This window comes from Canis lupus, chromosome 35 (assembly GCF_048164855.1).
Source record: "Canis lupus baileyi chromosome 35, mCanLup2.hap1, whole genome shotgun sequence".
NCBI lineage: Eukaryota > Metazoa > Chordata > Mammalia > Carnivora > Canidae > Canis > Canis lupus.
Genome location: NC_132872.1, coordinates 7,791,711 through 7,807,432, shown reverse-complemented (window position 1 = coordinate 7,807,432; position 15,722 = coordinate 7,791,711). Strand labels below are relative to the sequence as shown.

At 35.1% G+C, this 15,722-nt stretch overlaps 1 protein-coding gene across 5 annotated transcripts in view; it reads right to left on the bottom strand.

The window, feature by feature from the left end:
* Window positions 1–15,722, bottom strand: part of GSK3B (glycogen synthase kinase 3 beta) — a 203,109-nt gene that overhangs the window by 128,642 nt on the left and 58,745 nt on the right. For all 5 annotated transcript variants that reach the window (XM_072811557.1, XM_072811558.1, XM_072811556.1 and 2 more), the window contains exon 2: window positions 10,561–10,754. In XM_072811557.1, coding sequence (XP_072667658.1) covers window positions 10,561–10,754 — 194 coding nt within the window. The remainder of the gene's footprint in view (window positions 1–10,560; window positions 10,755–15,722) is intronic.

Sequence of the window (15,722 nt, the reverse complement as noted above, 5' to 3'; positions counted from 1 at the left end):
ATGTTTGGAGCAGCATCATTAACAATAGCCAAAAAGTGGAAACAACTCAATTGTTCTTCAACTCCTGAATGTATAAACTAAACGTGGCATATCCATTAATGGAATATTATTTATCCATAAAAAGGACTACAGTACTGAGACATGGTACAATATGGATGAGCCTCAGGTACATTATTCTAAGTAAAAGAAAACCAGACACAAAAAGATCACATAATATGGTTCCTTGCATATGAAATGTCCAGAATGAACAAATCCAGAGACAGTAGATTAGTGGTTGCAGGGCCTGGAGAAAGGGAAGAATGCAGAGTGACTATTAGGAAGTATGGAGTTTCTTTTTGAGGTGAAGAGAATATTTTGGAATTAGTAGTGATAGTTGCACAACTCTGTGACTATACTAAAATAAATGAACTGTATACTTTAAAAAGGTGAAATATATGGTACAGGAAGTGGTATCTCAATAAGCTGCCATAAAAAAAGAAACAAGCAGTTGATCAACAAAAATTTCAAACGCTTAAAGTAAAACTAGTCATAGGGCAAATCTAACTCCTAATACTAAGTATTTCTTTGATACTTATCATAGATGTACAGGAATTTGAAAAGGTATAAACACTAAAGAACAGTAAAGTTAAAAAAAAAAAAAGGTGAGAAAACTTGCAAGTACATTATGCCTTATATTAAGGTTCTGTTTTTTCTTTTTATCTTTCGACCCCCTTCTCCCATTTCTTGCACCCTTCACATGTGCCCTGCCCCCATCTCTGGCAATCACCATCTATTCTATCTATAAGCTTATTGTCTTTTACTTCTTTTCATTTTCTTTTCTTATATTCCACTTAGAAGAGAGATAATATGGTATTTGTCTTTCTCCAATGGACTTATTTTACTTTTACATAATGCCCGTGGGGTCCATCCATGTTGTCCCAAATAGTAAGACTTCATTCTTCTTTACGGCTGAATACTATTTTAGTGTGTGTGTGTGTGTGTGTGTGTGTGTGTGTGTGTGAGAGAGAGAGAGAGAGAGAGAATTTCTTTATACATCCACCCATGGATACTTAGTTTGCTTCTATTTCTTGGGTAATGTAAATAATACTGCAATGAACAGAGGGATCCATATATCTTTTCAAGTTAATGTTTTCCTTTTCTTTGGATAAATACTGAAAAATGGAATTGCTGGATCACAATAGTTCTATTTTTAATTATATCCCCTTCCCCCACAACAGAACACAGGGGTTTCTCTTTTACCACATCCTTACCAACACTTGTTATTTCTTCTCTTTTTGATAATGTCCATTAGAACAGGTACAAGGTGACATCTCAATGAAGTTTTGATATGCATTTCCCTGATGACTAATAATGCTGAGCATCTTTTCATGTACCTGCATGTCTTCTTTGTAAAGATGTCTATTCAGATCTTCAGCCCATTTTTTATTATGGGTTGTTTTTGTTTTGTCATTAAATTGTGAATTCTTCATATGTTTTGGTTATTAACACCTTATCACAGATATATGATTTGCAAATACTTTATCCCATTTTATGCCTTTTCATTGTTGATTGTTTCCTTTGCTCTGCAGAAGCTTTTTATTTTTATTTATTTATTTTTTAGATTTTTATTTATTTATTCATGAGAGACACAGAGAGAGAGGCAGAGACATGGGCAAAGGGAGAAGCAGGCTCCCTGCAGGGAGCCCAATGTGGGACTCGATCCCAGATCCCAGGATCACGACCTGAACCAAAGGCAGACACTCAACTGCTGAGCCACCCAGGTGTCCCTGCAGAAGCTTTTTAGTATGATAGTCCTACTTATTTATTTTTGCTTTTATTTGCTTCTACTTTTGGTGTCAGATTCAAAAACTCATTGCCAAGATCTATGTCAAGGAGCTTACTATGCTTTCGTCTAGAAGTTTTATGGTTTCAGGCCTTATATTGAAGTCTTTAATTAATTTTGAATTAATTTTTGTGTTTGGTGTAAGATAGTAGTCCAGTTCCATTCTTTTGCCTGTGGCTTTCCAGTTTCTTCAACACCACTTATTGAAAAGACTATTCTTTCCCCCACTGTATAGTCTTGGCTCCTTTGTCATAGATTAACCACATATGGACAGGGTTATTTCTGGCTCATTATTCTGTTCAATTGATCTATGTATCCTTTTTTTTTTTTAATGCCAATACCATATTGTTTTGATTACTATAGCTCTGTAATAGAAACCAGGGAATATGATGCCTTCAGCTTTGTTCTTCTTTCTCAAGATTGTTTTGGCTATTCAGGGTTTTTCATGATTCCATACAAATGTTAGGATTATTTGTTCTATTTCTTTGAAAAATACCAGGGGCACCTTGATGGTTCAGTTGGTTAAGCATCCAACTCTTGGTTTTAGCTCAGGTTGTGATCTCACAGTCATAAGATCAAGCCTTGCATCAGGCTCCATGCTCAGCACAGGGTCTGCTTGGGATTCTTTCCTTCTCTCTCTGCCTGCCCTTCTCCCTGCTTGTGTTTTTTTTTTTTTTTCTCTCTTTCTCTTAAATACATACATACATACATACATCTTTTAAAAAAACACCACTGAAATTCTGGTAGGGATTACACTAATTTTGTGTTTGTATATTACTTTAGGTGATATGGACATTTTAACAAAACTGATTTCTTCCGATCCATGAGCACAGAATACCATTCCATTTATTTGTCTTCTTCAATTTCTTTCATTATTGTCTTATAATTTTCAATATTGAGTCTTTCAATTTGTGGTTAAATTTATTCCTAGGATTTTATTCTTTTTTTTTTAATTTTTTAATTTATTTATGATAGTTACAGAGAGAGAGAGAGGGAGGCAGAGACACAGGCAGAGGGAGAAGCAGGCTCCATGCACCGGGAGCCCGATGTGGGACTCGATCCCGGGTCTCCGGGATCACGCCCTGGGCCAAAGGCAGGCGCCAAACCACTGCGCCACCCAGGGTCCCCAGGATTTTATTCTTTTTAAATGCTTTATTTCTCTTTCAGATAGCTCATTATAAGTGAACAGAAATATAAGAGATTTTTGTGTGTTGGTTTATGTATCCTGCAAGTATACTGAATTAATTTGTTCTAAAAGTATTTTTTAATGGAGTCTTTAGGGTTTTCTATATATATCATGTCATCTGCAAATAGTGACAGTTTTAGTTCTTTCCAATTTGGCTGCCTTTTCTTTTTCTTGCCTAATTATTCTGGCTGCCTTATATTAAGTTTTATTTCTCATTCACTTAAACCATTCAAGCCACTGAAAGCCAGAAAAAGGGCATTCAAGACAAATATATTGATGTAGGAATAAATTAGGGGCAGATGGGGCTACGCAGAGAAAGATAAGGGAAAGGCCCAAAGTCAGGCTCAGGCTCCCAGAAATCTGTGGATTCCCATAAACCCCAAGGACATCAAAGGCCCAGAATCAGGCTCCTACTCATCCCAAGAAAACAGAGAAAAATAATAAACCTGGCTTCCTAGCTCCAAAATGTTAGGGAGTATCTCCCTTTAATGGCTACTAAGTAATCACAGGAACTCACCAGACCACAAAGAAATACTCATTAAAGTGTTATCGATAATCCCTGCCCAAACCAAGACTGCACAAGAAAATCAAAGGCCATGGTCTCCCTAGCTAGGTTCTCAATAAAAGACTGCCACTAAAAGCCCTCAGTGGCAACCCCATCAGGATCCCTCTCACTTCTGAGAGCTTTCTCTGTACCTCTGCTTAATACATTTCTATCACTTTACTCACTCTGTTGTCCATGAGATTCATTTTTTGACTCCATGAGACAAGAATCAAGCTCTCCTGTTATCAAATCCTCCATTTTTTGTGTCTCTAGAATAATCGATGCAATAAAACTATGTAATTTTAAGAGCAAAATCAACAGAATTCTTCCACACCAACCTTTGTACAGTCTCTAAAACTTCAATTCAATTAAAGAAAAAAAAAAAAACATTTTTCTAGTTATTACCTACACACTTGGGAAAGTAGCATAAAAAGGTCTCTATCCCTACAAGGCTTGATGTGGTAATTATGAAAATGTGCCTCTCAGATCCCCAGGCAGGGAGCATCATTGATCAATGGTGCTGAGCTCTTCAAGCCATTCTTCTGTTCAAGCCATGCCAAGTTTCTCATGGGCTATTCCCAGAAAAATAAGAGAGCAAGACAGATTTATTTAATGGAGACCTTTTCCCAGGTGACACTGTGGATTCCTCTGATGGTTCAACCTAGGGCTGAGACTTCCCCATTGCTTTAACTTTCTGAAAGCTGCATAGTAGTGTTAAGATTTTTCCTGCCTACTGTCCTTTCCTCTCTCCTTCCCTGGTTTTTAGCTTCCCTTGATAATAAGTTTCTATGACCCAAAGAACATATAACATAACTCTATATGGCATAAGTAAAAATTATGGTTTTTTTTCAAGTTGTCTAACAGTTTTATAAGGAGATAGATTTTCCACAAATGACTTAAAATAGTCATATAAATACAAACAATGAGGTGCCTCAAAATAAGTTTATTAAATTTAGGGGCACCTGGGCCTCAGTCAGTTAAGTGTCTGACTCTTGATTTCAGAGTCATGTTCTCAGGGTTGTGAGATTGAGCCCATGTTGGGCTCTACATTGGGTCTGGAACCTGCTTAAGATCCTCTCTCCCCCTCTCCTTCTGTCTCTAAAAAATAAAAGATTTTTTTTTAATTATCAAATTTAAGAGCAAGTAAAACAAACAGGTTAAAATCCAAAGTGAATAGCCATTTGTAATAATTCAGATGCCTAAAAATAAAACATAATTTAGTCATGAGGAGCTTTAAAATTCAGAAAATGTTCTCATTAATACTTTGTTTCATTTGATTCATACAATATTAGAGAAAAAAAGGGAACACAATATTTATTGATTCTTTTCTGTTCCAAACAGTAGGCTGGGGCATTGCTGTAGTAGTAACATCCTCATTTTACAGATGATGAAACTGGGGCTCATAAAGTTAATGAATATGCTCTAGTTTATAGAACTACTAATAGTGAACAACTAAGGTCTTCTTTCTTCTGTGCTGTCTCCATAATATCTACACAGAGAATAATAATAATCCCAAGGATCAGACATTATCTTTCCTAACTCTCCAAAATGATATATATTAAAAGTAGGTGCCTATTCACTCTCTATTCACAATAGAAGGACAGCTACGCTTCCCACCTCCACCCTCATATCCTAACCACAGAACAAGTGAAACCAAGCAGGAGACCTAAAACCTATGACTTAGTTCAAAGGAGAACTGAAATTAATAGTTAATGAAGCTAAGATCACTAATTAATTAAAAATGCAACTTACCGATTTTCAAATTGGAAAGCCAGCCTCAACAACTGTCAGTAGGTTCTAGGACTGATTAATCTCCTTGTCTAACATCAAAGGTCTCCTATGTAAGGTATTTAGCTGGACTTTACCTGGACAAAACTGTCAAGAGCATTTTGTATCACATGCACTCACTCCCAAACCAGCCGGGTGAAGTAATTTAATTTCTGTTTAAGTAATCTGCCACAACATGATGGGTCACAGAAGGAAAAAAGGTAATTATTATAGGTCAAATTATAGGTAAAACACTACTGAAATGAAGCTTATTATACCTGAAATTCCTAATAGAAAAGCTCAGTGTATTAGATATAGTTTATGTGATTAGTATGCAGGGATAACTACTTTTAGCTTTCTTTTTGTCTCTGACCATTTTCTCTCGTTTTTTCACCAAAACAAATGGTCTTTCACTGACACTAGCAGGTAGAGCAGGATGGTTTATTTGGCTGGGCAAGGAGAAAACCCTATTTCAACCTTTCCTGGAAATATATAATTATTTAATGGAATCCTAGGCAACAGCTACATAATCACAGACATGAAACTACAGAATATTCAGTTGTCATAAAAATTCCTACTATTTTTATCAAAAAATATCAAGATAATCAAGAAAAATGAATTATTCAATATATTGATTTTTATTTGGGGGAGGGGGCAGACTCTTAACATTTAGTAAGGAGAACAAAATACTTAAGTTCCACAAAGGAAAGGTGATAAAGTAGAAAGAAACTTTATTTTAAACTTACCACTTTTTAGCATGTAGGAGAAAAAAATAAAAACAAAAACAAAATCATACAATAGCAACAAAAGCAATAAATACTTAGGAATAAACTTAACAAGAAACATCCAAAACCTATGTAATAAAACTCCTGAAAGACACAAAAGTACACTTGAACAAATAGAAAGATATCTCTTATTCCTGGATAAGATAACTCAACATCACAAATAGGTCAGGTCTCCCTAAGTTAATTTATAAGTTAATGAAATTCCTATCAACAAGCTTTTTTATATTAGTCAAATCGATGCCAAAATTCATATGGAAAAATAGACACTCAAGAATAGCTAGAAAGACAAAGGAACACTACAAAAGTAGATTAGCTCTAGGAGGCATTAAAACATACTATAAAACTCTATAATTAAAACTGTGGTAATGACATAGGAATACGCAAATGATCTAGTGGAAAAGAATGGTAAGTCCAGAAATAGAATAAGCACATATGGAAATTTAGCATATAATAACAATACCATCTCAAGTCACTGGAGCAAAGATAGACCTTTTAATAACTGTACTGAGCAACTAACTGGTTAATGAGTTAGAGAGGCTAAAATTAGATCAATAACTCACACTGTGTATAAGAATAAAACCCCATAAATAGGAATAAACTTCAAATGGATCCAGGAATTTAAAAGTAAGAAGTGAAATCTTGTAATTACCAGGAAAAAATGTGGATGAATTTCTCTTTAACCTGAGGAAAAGGCTTTCCATAAGGAAAGACTTCATAAGGGAAAAGCTTTCTATTCATAACTTAAAATCTAAATATGATAAAAGAACAATAAATATGACTGCACAGGGTAGTGGAAGACTTTCATACAGTAGAAAAATAGAATACAAAAAGTAAAAACACTTCATATATTACAGATAAAAGACTAAATCCATAATAAAAAATGCTTCAGAGTTGAGAGGAAAAGACCAAAAACTCAATTTAAAAATGAGCAAAAAAAGGACAATTCATATACATTCACAAGAAGCAAACAAAATGGAACTTGAATGAGTGAAAAGATGTTAAACTACATTCATAATAAGATTATAAATTAAAACTACAATGAGCTACCATTTCTCACCTATCAGATCAGCAAAAATTGAAAAAGTTAGGCAATGCATGATGTCCACAATGGGGGGCGGGGGGGAATAGGTACTCATATTACTGAAGAGAATGCAGATTAGTTCAATCCTTATGGAGGGGACTCTAGCAATATCAAACAAAACTATGTTAAGTGTTTACGTTTTGTTTTGTTTTATTATTTATGATAGTCACACACACAGAGAGAGAGACAGAGAGGCGGAGACACAGGCAGAGGGAGAAGCAGGCTCCATGTACCGGGAGCCTGAAGTGGGATTCGATCCCGGGTCTCCAGGATCGCGCCCTGGGCCAAAAGCAGGCGCTAAACCGCTGCGCAACCCAGGGATCCCAAGTGTTTACGTTTTTACTAGGCAAACTACTTCTCTTAATTTACACCGAAGACATACATCTAATTAAAACAATACCTATGAAAAGGTATTTCACAGCAGTACTCTTAGAGATTACAAAATACTGAAATGAAATTAAATACCCATACATAGAAGAATGGCTGAATCAACTCTGGAATACTATGCTGCTAGAAGAGAAAAATCTCTGAACTGATAGGCAATGATTTCTAAGAACTATAGGTAAGAGAAAAGGCAAAGTACAAAAGAGTATCCCTAATATAGAACCTTTTATGTGAAAAAGAAGCCAAGAAAATTACACTTAATTGCTCATTTGTGCAAAAGAAACCCTGAAAAAAATGAACCAAAATATAATGAGACTGGCTATCTACAGGGAGTAAATGGTAACAAGTCCAAGGGAACAGAGAGGAAATGATATTTGTATATTTTGGATCCTTGGAACCATATTAGTGTGTTTCACAGACTAAAAATAGACAATTTTTTTAAAGAAGTCAAAAAGAACAAGAGTAACATTCTAAGAAGAGATACCTACAGAAACAAATGAACCAAACTGCATTTCAAATGAATAATGACGCTAAAGGGAAAATTTTTATTAGAAAAAAGAAAAAAAAGAACTAATCAGATACCTTCCAAACAAAATCTAGTATTATGATGCAGTTGATGATAAAATGTTTAGTAAAGCACTCTTGGAGTCAGAATGCGTGGATTCAAATACTTGCCCAACTTTCCACATGCTAACTCAGTGACCCTGGACAAGTTAATCTATAATCTCTGTGCGTAGGTTTTCTTATCCAAATAAAAACGACCAATCTCACAGTACTAATGATAAGGCTCATAAAACTACTTGTGTAAAAAATCTTAGTAAAACACTGAGCAAAAAATTAAATAAATAAATAAATAAATAAATAAATAAAACACTGAGCATATAACAAGATTTGTTTTTTAAGATTGTGTTTATTTATTCATAAGAGAGAGAGAGGTGCAGACACACAAGCAGAGGGAGAAGCAGGCTCCACGCAGGGAGCCCTACGTGGGACTGGGACTCCATCCGGGTTTCCAGGATCATGCCCTGGGCCAAAGGCGGTGTGCTAAACCCACTGAGCCACCCGGGCTGCCCATATAACAAGAATTTGATAAGCATTTGCTATCATCAACTACTAATCCAAAAAAAAAGAAAGAAAGAAAAAAACCAAACACTGCATGTGTGGACACCCAGGATACACACAATAAAAATGGAGTCCTTATCACGAAAAAATTTGGAATTTCCTAGCTTATGGACAATAAACGTTCAAGGAATTTAGAACAATATCCATAGCTGGCTGGAATCATGTGAGAAATTTCATAAAGAAGGACTCTGACAAGGACCTTTACATGTGCACAGGATTTAGATTAGCAAGAGAATAGGAAATTCTAAGTAAGAGCTAAATAAAAGCAAAAAGGCCATAAAGACAAATATATTTCAAAGACGTATCACAGAAGGTTTGGAAAGCTGAGTATCTGGAGATAAGGCAAGGCTATGAAAGTTCCCGAATGCAGTACTGAACTAGGCAGGCTTTATTTTTTAGACTATGAGGAACCATACATAAATTGTATGTAGGAGAAACAATATGACCAAACTGAACTGTGGGATTATTCTAGTGCTGATATGCAGATGATCAGAGATAGAGTTACTAGGTAAGCCAAATAATGGCAAGGGCCTGACTAGAATGGTAGTGAGGAAGAAGGGAAAGAAAGATGTCACATGTGGATCCAGGCAGTGAAGAAAAAAAAATCAATGAAGTTTTGATAATGACTGGATATAAAGTATGAGAGAACAGAAAAGTCTGAATGACAAGGTGAATAACAAAATCATTAGAAAAAAGGTAAAAAGGAATGGGAACCAATAGAAAGAATTTCCATTGGGTCTTAAAAATCAGGTCAGGATTAGATAAGAAGCTTTGCCAATTTGAGATAACATATCAAGAGCCAACAGGCATTTGACAACAGGGGACTAGTATTTAGGAGAGACAGTAGGAATGAAGACGAAAGGTATAAGAATTTTTTTCTTTAAAAAGAAAAAACACTTTAGAATTTGAAACATTCTAGAGCAAAGAGCTGGGTAGACTGTATGCTGTTTCAGAGTGGTCACTTTTTATTTTTATAGCCCTTCATGTTTAGCATAGTTGTTAGCACAGAGGAGACTCTCAGTATAATACTGCACAGGTGGGAGAAGTAGAGAACAGAGCTGTAGGGCTTGTTAGGGGCGAGCCTACATTAAAGCCCAGGTCTCCTGACTCTACCATAAAATAGAGATGACCTCTGAACATTCATGCATAGGATACTCTAAAGAGCTGGTGTAAGAAATGAACATAAACTAAACTATAGGGATGGGTGGTTTCTAGGGGTAGAGGAATGAAGACATAAGAAAATAGCAAAGAAAAGTTATTTATTAGGAAAAAATAAATGATAGCGTTGCATCACAAATTCAAAGGAAATTTTAAGAAAGCAAGCATAGGGATCTCTGGGTGGCTCAGCGGTTTAGTGCCTGCCTTCGGCCCAGGGGATGATCCTGGAGTCCCGGGATCAAGTCCCACATCAGGCTCCCCATGGGGAGCCTGCTTCTCCCTCTGCCTGTGTCTCTGCCTCTCTCTCTCTCTCTTTCTCTCTCTCTCTCGAATAAATAAAATCGTTAAGGAAAAAGAAAAAGAAAGCAAGCATATAGTCAATTGTTCAAATGATCAAACACTGCAGGTAGTGTTTTTCTGATCTCCTACACCAATGAGATCCAGGTCGGTTTTTTAAAGTAGAAATTAAGAAATTCTAATTATTTTTCAGAACATTTTAAAATCATATATCACGCACAGCAGTGGTTCAAAAATAATACTGCAGTCTTTAGTAAATTTTCTCTCTACAAAACACACAAAACACACAAGAAAATAAAGTATCTATAATAAATTTGCACAGTAAATGAAACTTAACCAAAGACAAATGAATAAAAAAATACTCATTGACATCTATTGATAGCAACAAAATACATGAAATACCAAAGGTCTTACCTTAAATCTCTTGTCCTGCAATACTTTCTTGATGGCAACCAGTTCTCCTGAATCACAAAGTTTGGCTTGATATACCACACCAAATGACCCATTTCCAATCACTTTAGTGTCTGTATAGCTGACTTCTTGTGGCCTATCTGGACCCTGCCCAGGAGTTGCCACCACTGTGGTCACCTTGCTGCCATCCTTGTCTCCTAAAAGAAAGAAGAGATATGAAAAATGAGAACCTTAAGGAATTAAACAGGAAAAACTGCTGAGGTATACAAAGTAAACTACATTCTTTACTAAAAATTATTTTTCAATGTTCATCTTAGCTTATTATATAGAATTACTTCAACTATTTCAATTATAAGTAATTTTTTTAACCACCATTTATTCATTGTGTAGACCAGGCGTCATGCTTAGTTTATACATATGACTTCATTTAATGGAAACAACAACCCCATGAGGTATAGAGAGAATACTGTTCCAATACAAAACTAGTGGAAAGAATGTTAAATTTTTGCTTCTCTGCCATCTTATTTCTTTTGAAGAAAATAGAAAACTTCTCAGAGAAAGGTGAGATGGGGAAAAGGAACATGGGAGTGTTAATTTGGGGTAAGAGATGTAAACTTCAAAGAAAAACCAAACCTTTTCTGAACTGAGTCTCATTCATAAGTAGCTCACTGTTTCTGTGGACCCTCCCCACTCAATGGCTCTTGCGCCTCAACTTCTGTGCCTTTCCACCCCTCCCAGTAAAAATCCAAAGACTCCTCAATTCAAGGTCAGGAGGCACATTCTACTTGACTAGGCAGGGTTCACAATCCTCTTGTTCTCCAAATTCTTAAACTATTCTAAGTCATACTATTCTACCTAGAACCTGATTCTTTTTCTTTTTTAATTTTAATTTTTTAAAAATATTTTATTTATTTATTCATGAGAGAGAGAGAAAGAGAGAGGCCGAGACACAGGCAGAGGAGAGGCAGGCTCCACACAGGGAGCCTGACATGGGACTTGATCCTGGGTCTCCAGGATCAGCCCCCGGGCTGAAGGCAGTGCTAAACCGCTGAGCCACCCGGGCTGCCCTAGAACCTGATTCTGAACAGCTCTGAATTGTTCTTTCAGTGATTTCGGGATACTACAGATTCTAGTGAGTAAAATCATTGTGAAGTAGCAATTATGATTTGTGCTTTTCTCTTGCATGACAATTCTAAAACCAATTCTCAGTATATGTAAGTCTTTAGACTCACTGACTAAACTGTACTTATCCCTTTTTTTTCTCTTCTACTCTTCTATTATATCATTTTTATGATGCTAACTGAATTCATATTAACCTAATAAAAAATGAGGTAGTTTTCAACTCTAGATACCAAGCCTAGATTATAAAGTATTCATTTGTAACTCACATGCAGAAGATTAAAAAAAAATGATCTCATTTTCCAATGGTTTGAGTGTTTTTCCCAATATAAAATTACCAGGTAAATAAATGTTCAAATGTCACTGGCATATTTAATCAATATAGCTACTTTAGTTCATAGAGGTACCGATATAGACAAAAGCCAATAAGCAGTATCTGTGACTGAGTAATTCTTCTGCTTATAAGGCAGCCTCCATGATAGTAACAAAAGCAGTGAAGATTCCTACTTAAGATAGCTATGTCAATTACAGGCAGTCTCTATTATATATTATAGCATTTATGTTTTTGTTTCCAAGGTATAACCCCCCAACAGATACGATAGCACAAATCCAACACCTCTTGTGGAAAGATAATTCAAATCTTGTCAACACCACCATTTTTATTCATAAAATATTATATGTACTTGAAATGCATGTAAATCCCAGCTCAAGTCCATACATATATAGTTCTCAATGCTTTCAAATGATCCCTTCACATTTCACTTCCTAGTAAGATACATCTCAAATATATTTGTAAAACCTAGTTTCATCGAATCTCAGTTCTAAATAGTCATGCTCAACTCCCCAAATATTTCATATTATTTCTGAGAATGTTAACCACGACTTTTCAAGTTGACTATAAATAAGCTTTATTAGGAATTATTTTTTTCATTTATAAAATAAACTTATCTTTACTTATAACATTCTTCTAAAGACAGAATCAATCTTCTGAACGTAAACTCTAAATGAAGAGATCTAGAAAGGTTAGGTTCTGAAAAAATAAAATCCACGGTATTGAACACATTTTCTTATCACCCAATTGCCCAAAGAAAATTAAAAAAAGAATTGATTTGAAATAGCCTGACTCTTCCCTAGATCATCCAAATCAAAACCATATCACCAAAAAGTATGTATTTCAAGAACTATAAATAATTCTATTGAACAAGTTTCTTGCAAAATCTTACAGGTCTAATTCACAAAACAGAGCATAATTATCTTTTAATTTAAATAAATTAACAAATTTTAAGAATGGCTGTTGTATTCTATGATTTTAATTGAAAACAAAAGCTGAGGTATAAATAAAAATTATGCTTTTCTACTGTATGACCATATTTCAATAAAGAAAACAATAACCACAGCTTTGTACTTGCCTCTATAAAAGAACTTAATATAAGGATGTGTAATGACTTTCTCCACTTGCCTCCTCCAGTTGCATTTCTAAAGAAACCACAGCATTTCAGACACAGGGCTTCAAGAATCAGCTGAGATTTAAAAATTAAAAATCTCTGCAACTCAACTACTAAGCCTAGGGAACCTCTAACATCAAATTGTGCTTCTTCTCATATGTAAATTATAATTCATAAATGAGATATTTCTGAAAAAAATATTAAGGCAGGGTAGAAAGATAAACAGGTCCTACAGATGCTATCACTAGAAGAGACTCTTAAGGCCTCTTAATTTTAATTTGTGAATGGATGTGGACAAGGACCAATCCTTTCACCCTCTTTTACATCTAGTAAAAAGGGTAGACTTATCATCTTAGCAGATATTAAAGATTTATTCTCTTTTGAGTAGTTACAGAAACTGCTGAGAACTCTTAAGGGCTATATTCTCTACTAATATGAAATCCTTAAGCATACTAGGGACAATGGTTTCTACCTCAAGCGTTCTGGAATTTTTATTCAGAAATTATCAAGCTCTTCAGACTGCTTCATCAGAGATCTGAAATAGCAGAGCTGTAAAGAATGGCAAGATAACACTGGGGATGACTTGGCATGAACATTATTAGCACATGGGACAGTCAGCAGCTAGTGTGCCAGGGAAAAGCATGACACCATTTGGCATTGTAATTTGCCGACTTAGCAATAAAACAGCTATATAAAATTTCTCTGTATAAAGAACCATCCAGTTCATTGTTTCATCTACTCTCATAATATATGCAGGAAGACATTATTACAGTACTATGCAAATGAGGAAAGTAAAACTAAGAGAGATTAACTTATCCAATATCATAAAGCTGTAAGTAGCCAGAACTCCTCACTTGCTCATACTGTCTCTGCTATATTTTACAACCTTTTTAATACAGCTGAAAGACTTACTTCATATACTATTGCTCCCCCTAAAAAAATATAATGTAAAATTGTCAGTTCCAAAGCAATAATAAGAGAATAAATGATAATCTGTTACAGTTTTCAGGCCCAAATCTTTGCTTATTTATGGCTACAGAGCTACTTCAAAAAATACTTTGGTAACCTTAGATTTCAAAACTTATCCAAAAGCAAGAGCATATGGAAAACAATAATGTGAAATAATCAATTCTGTGATATTCAAACAATTTAACGTCTGCTATTAGAAACTGTAATTTTGGATTGTAGCAACAGAGCATTGTAAGTACTGCTACCAACAAGCCAAAATACTCATGAAAAGCTGGAATCAACAAATCTGCCTTATTAAAAAAAAAAAAAAAAAAAATCACCACTCTGCCCAGTACTAAATTTCCCAAAACACATGGTATAGTGTGAGTCTCACACCAATTACAACTAAACTGTCTCTTAAAAAATGTCACTGTTTCGTGGGATAATAACAGAACAGTGGGAACAGCTCAGCTCCAGGAAGCCCTGTTTCCTGCCAGAGGACTCTTGGGATCCTCTACTACAATTAAAATTCACTCAGGGAATATAAATTTCCTATTATAATTAGAAAATAGAATTAAATCCTAAATATATAAACAACAGACTCTTTATAAAGCAATGGAAAGATGACACACAAAAGAATTATCACTTTCTATTAAAGGTGTTAAATACAGAATATAATTTTTTAAAAACATTAGGCAGGCATATCCTCAAATAATATATGTAACCTAGTACCCAATTTCTCAAACACAGGCTTGTACCTTGTAAGCTACACCCGGTGGTTACATTTTTTTATGTCTTCTGAAGTCACTCCTCAAACCAATTCACTTTGAGAGGAACAAATGTTACAGTGTACCACTGACCACAACCAAAGTGTGGCATGAGCATCCCCAAAACAAAAGGCCACTTCAACCGTATTTAAATATTTAGGAGGTATCTGATACTGACATTCTAATTTTATACGAATGATAAATCTCATTCATACTTTGGCTGTTTGATTTGATGTTTCTTGAGACTCAGAGTTGAGGAAAAGCAACAACTACACTTTTTAACTATAAGGCTTGTAAAGGCGTCAATAAGCCACACTACCTACACAAAATGAAAAAAGTTAATAATGGGTCTAAAAATCCTCCTTTAACTCAAGAATAACCTCTCCATTTAGAAATATCTGAAAGTTAAAAGTCTGTAACAAAGCGCAGAGAAACCAGAACACCACTGTGACTATAAAGAGATGTGAAGTATTATTAAGTGTTTTTTACCTAACAACAGTAGGGTAAACACTACACATTGTTTCTCTATATCAAATAGAAGTAACAGCTATTTTTATGTATATTTAAACAACAGGGCAAAGACTCTATTCAAAAATATATAAGTAACTCAAAAGAATCAAAAAGAACCTCATTTTGAGGCATGATTAAGATTGTATGAAGGGGAAACACTGACTATGTCAAATTTTCAAGTTTTAATATCAAAGTTCAAATACTCTATCTTAAGTGACTGGCTAATGAACATCTACTAAGGCAAAGTGTTCTCCCCAAACAAGACAGTTTAAAAACATGAAAACAACATCAAAATAGGCAAAATAGGGGATCCCGGGGTGGCTCAGCGGTTTAGCGCCTGCCTTTGGCAGGGCATGATCCTAGAGCCCTGGGATCA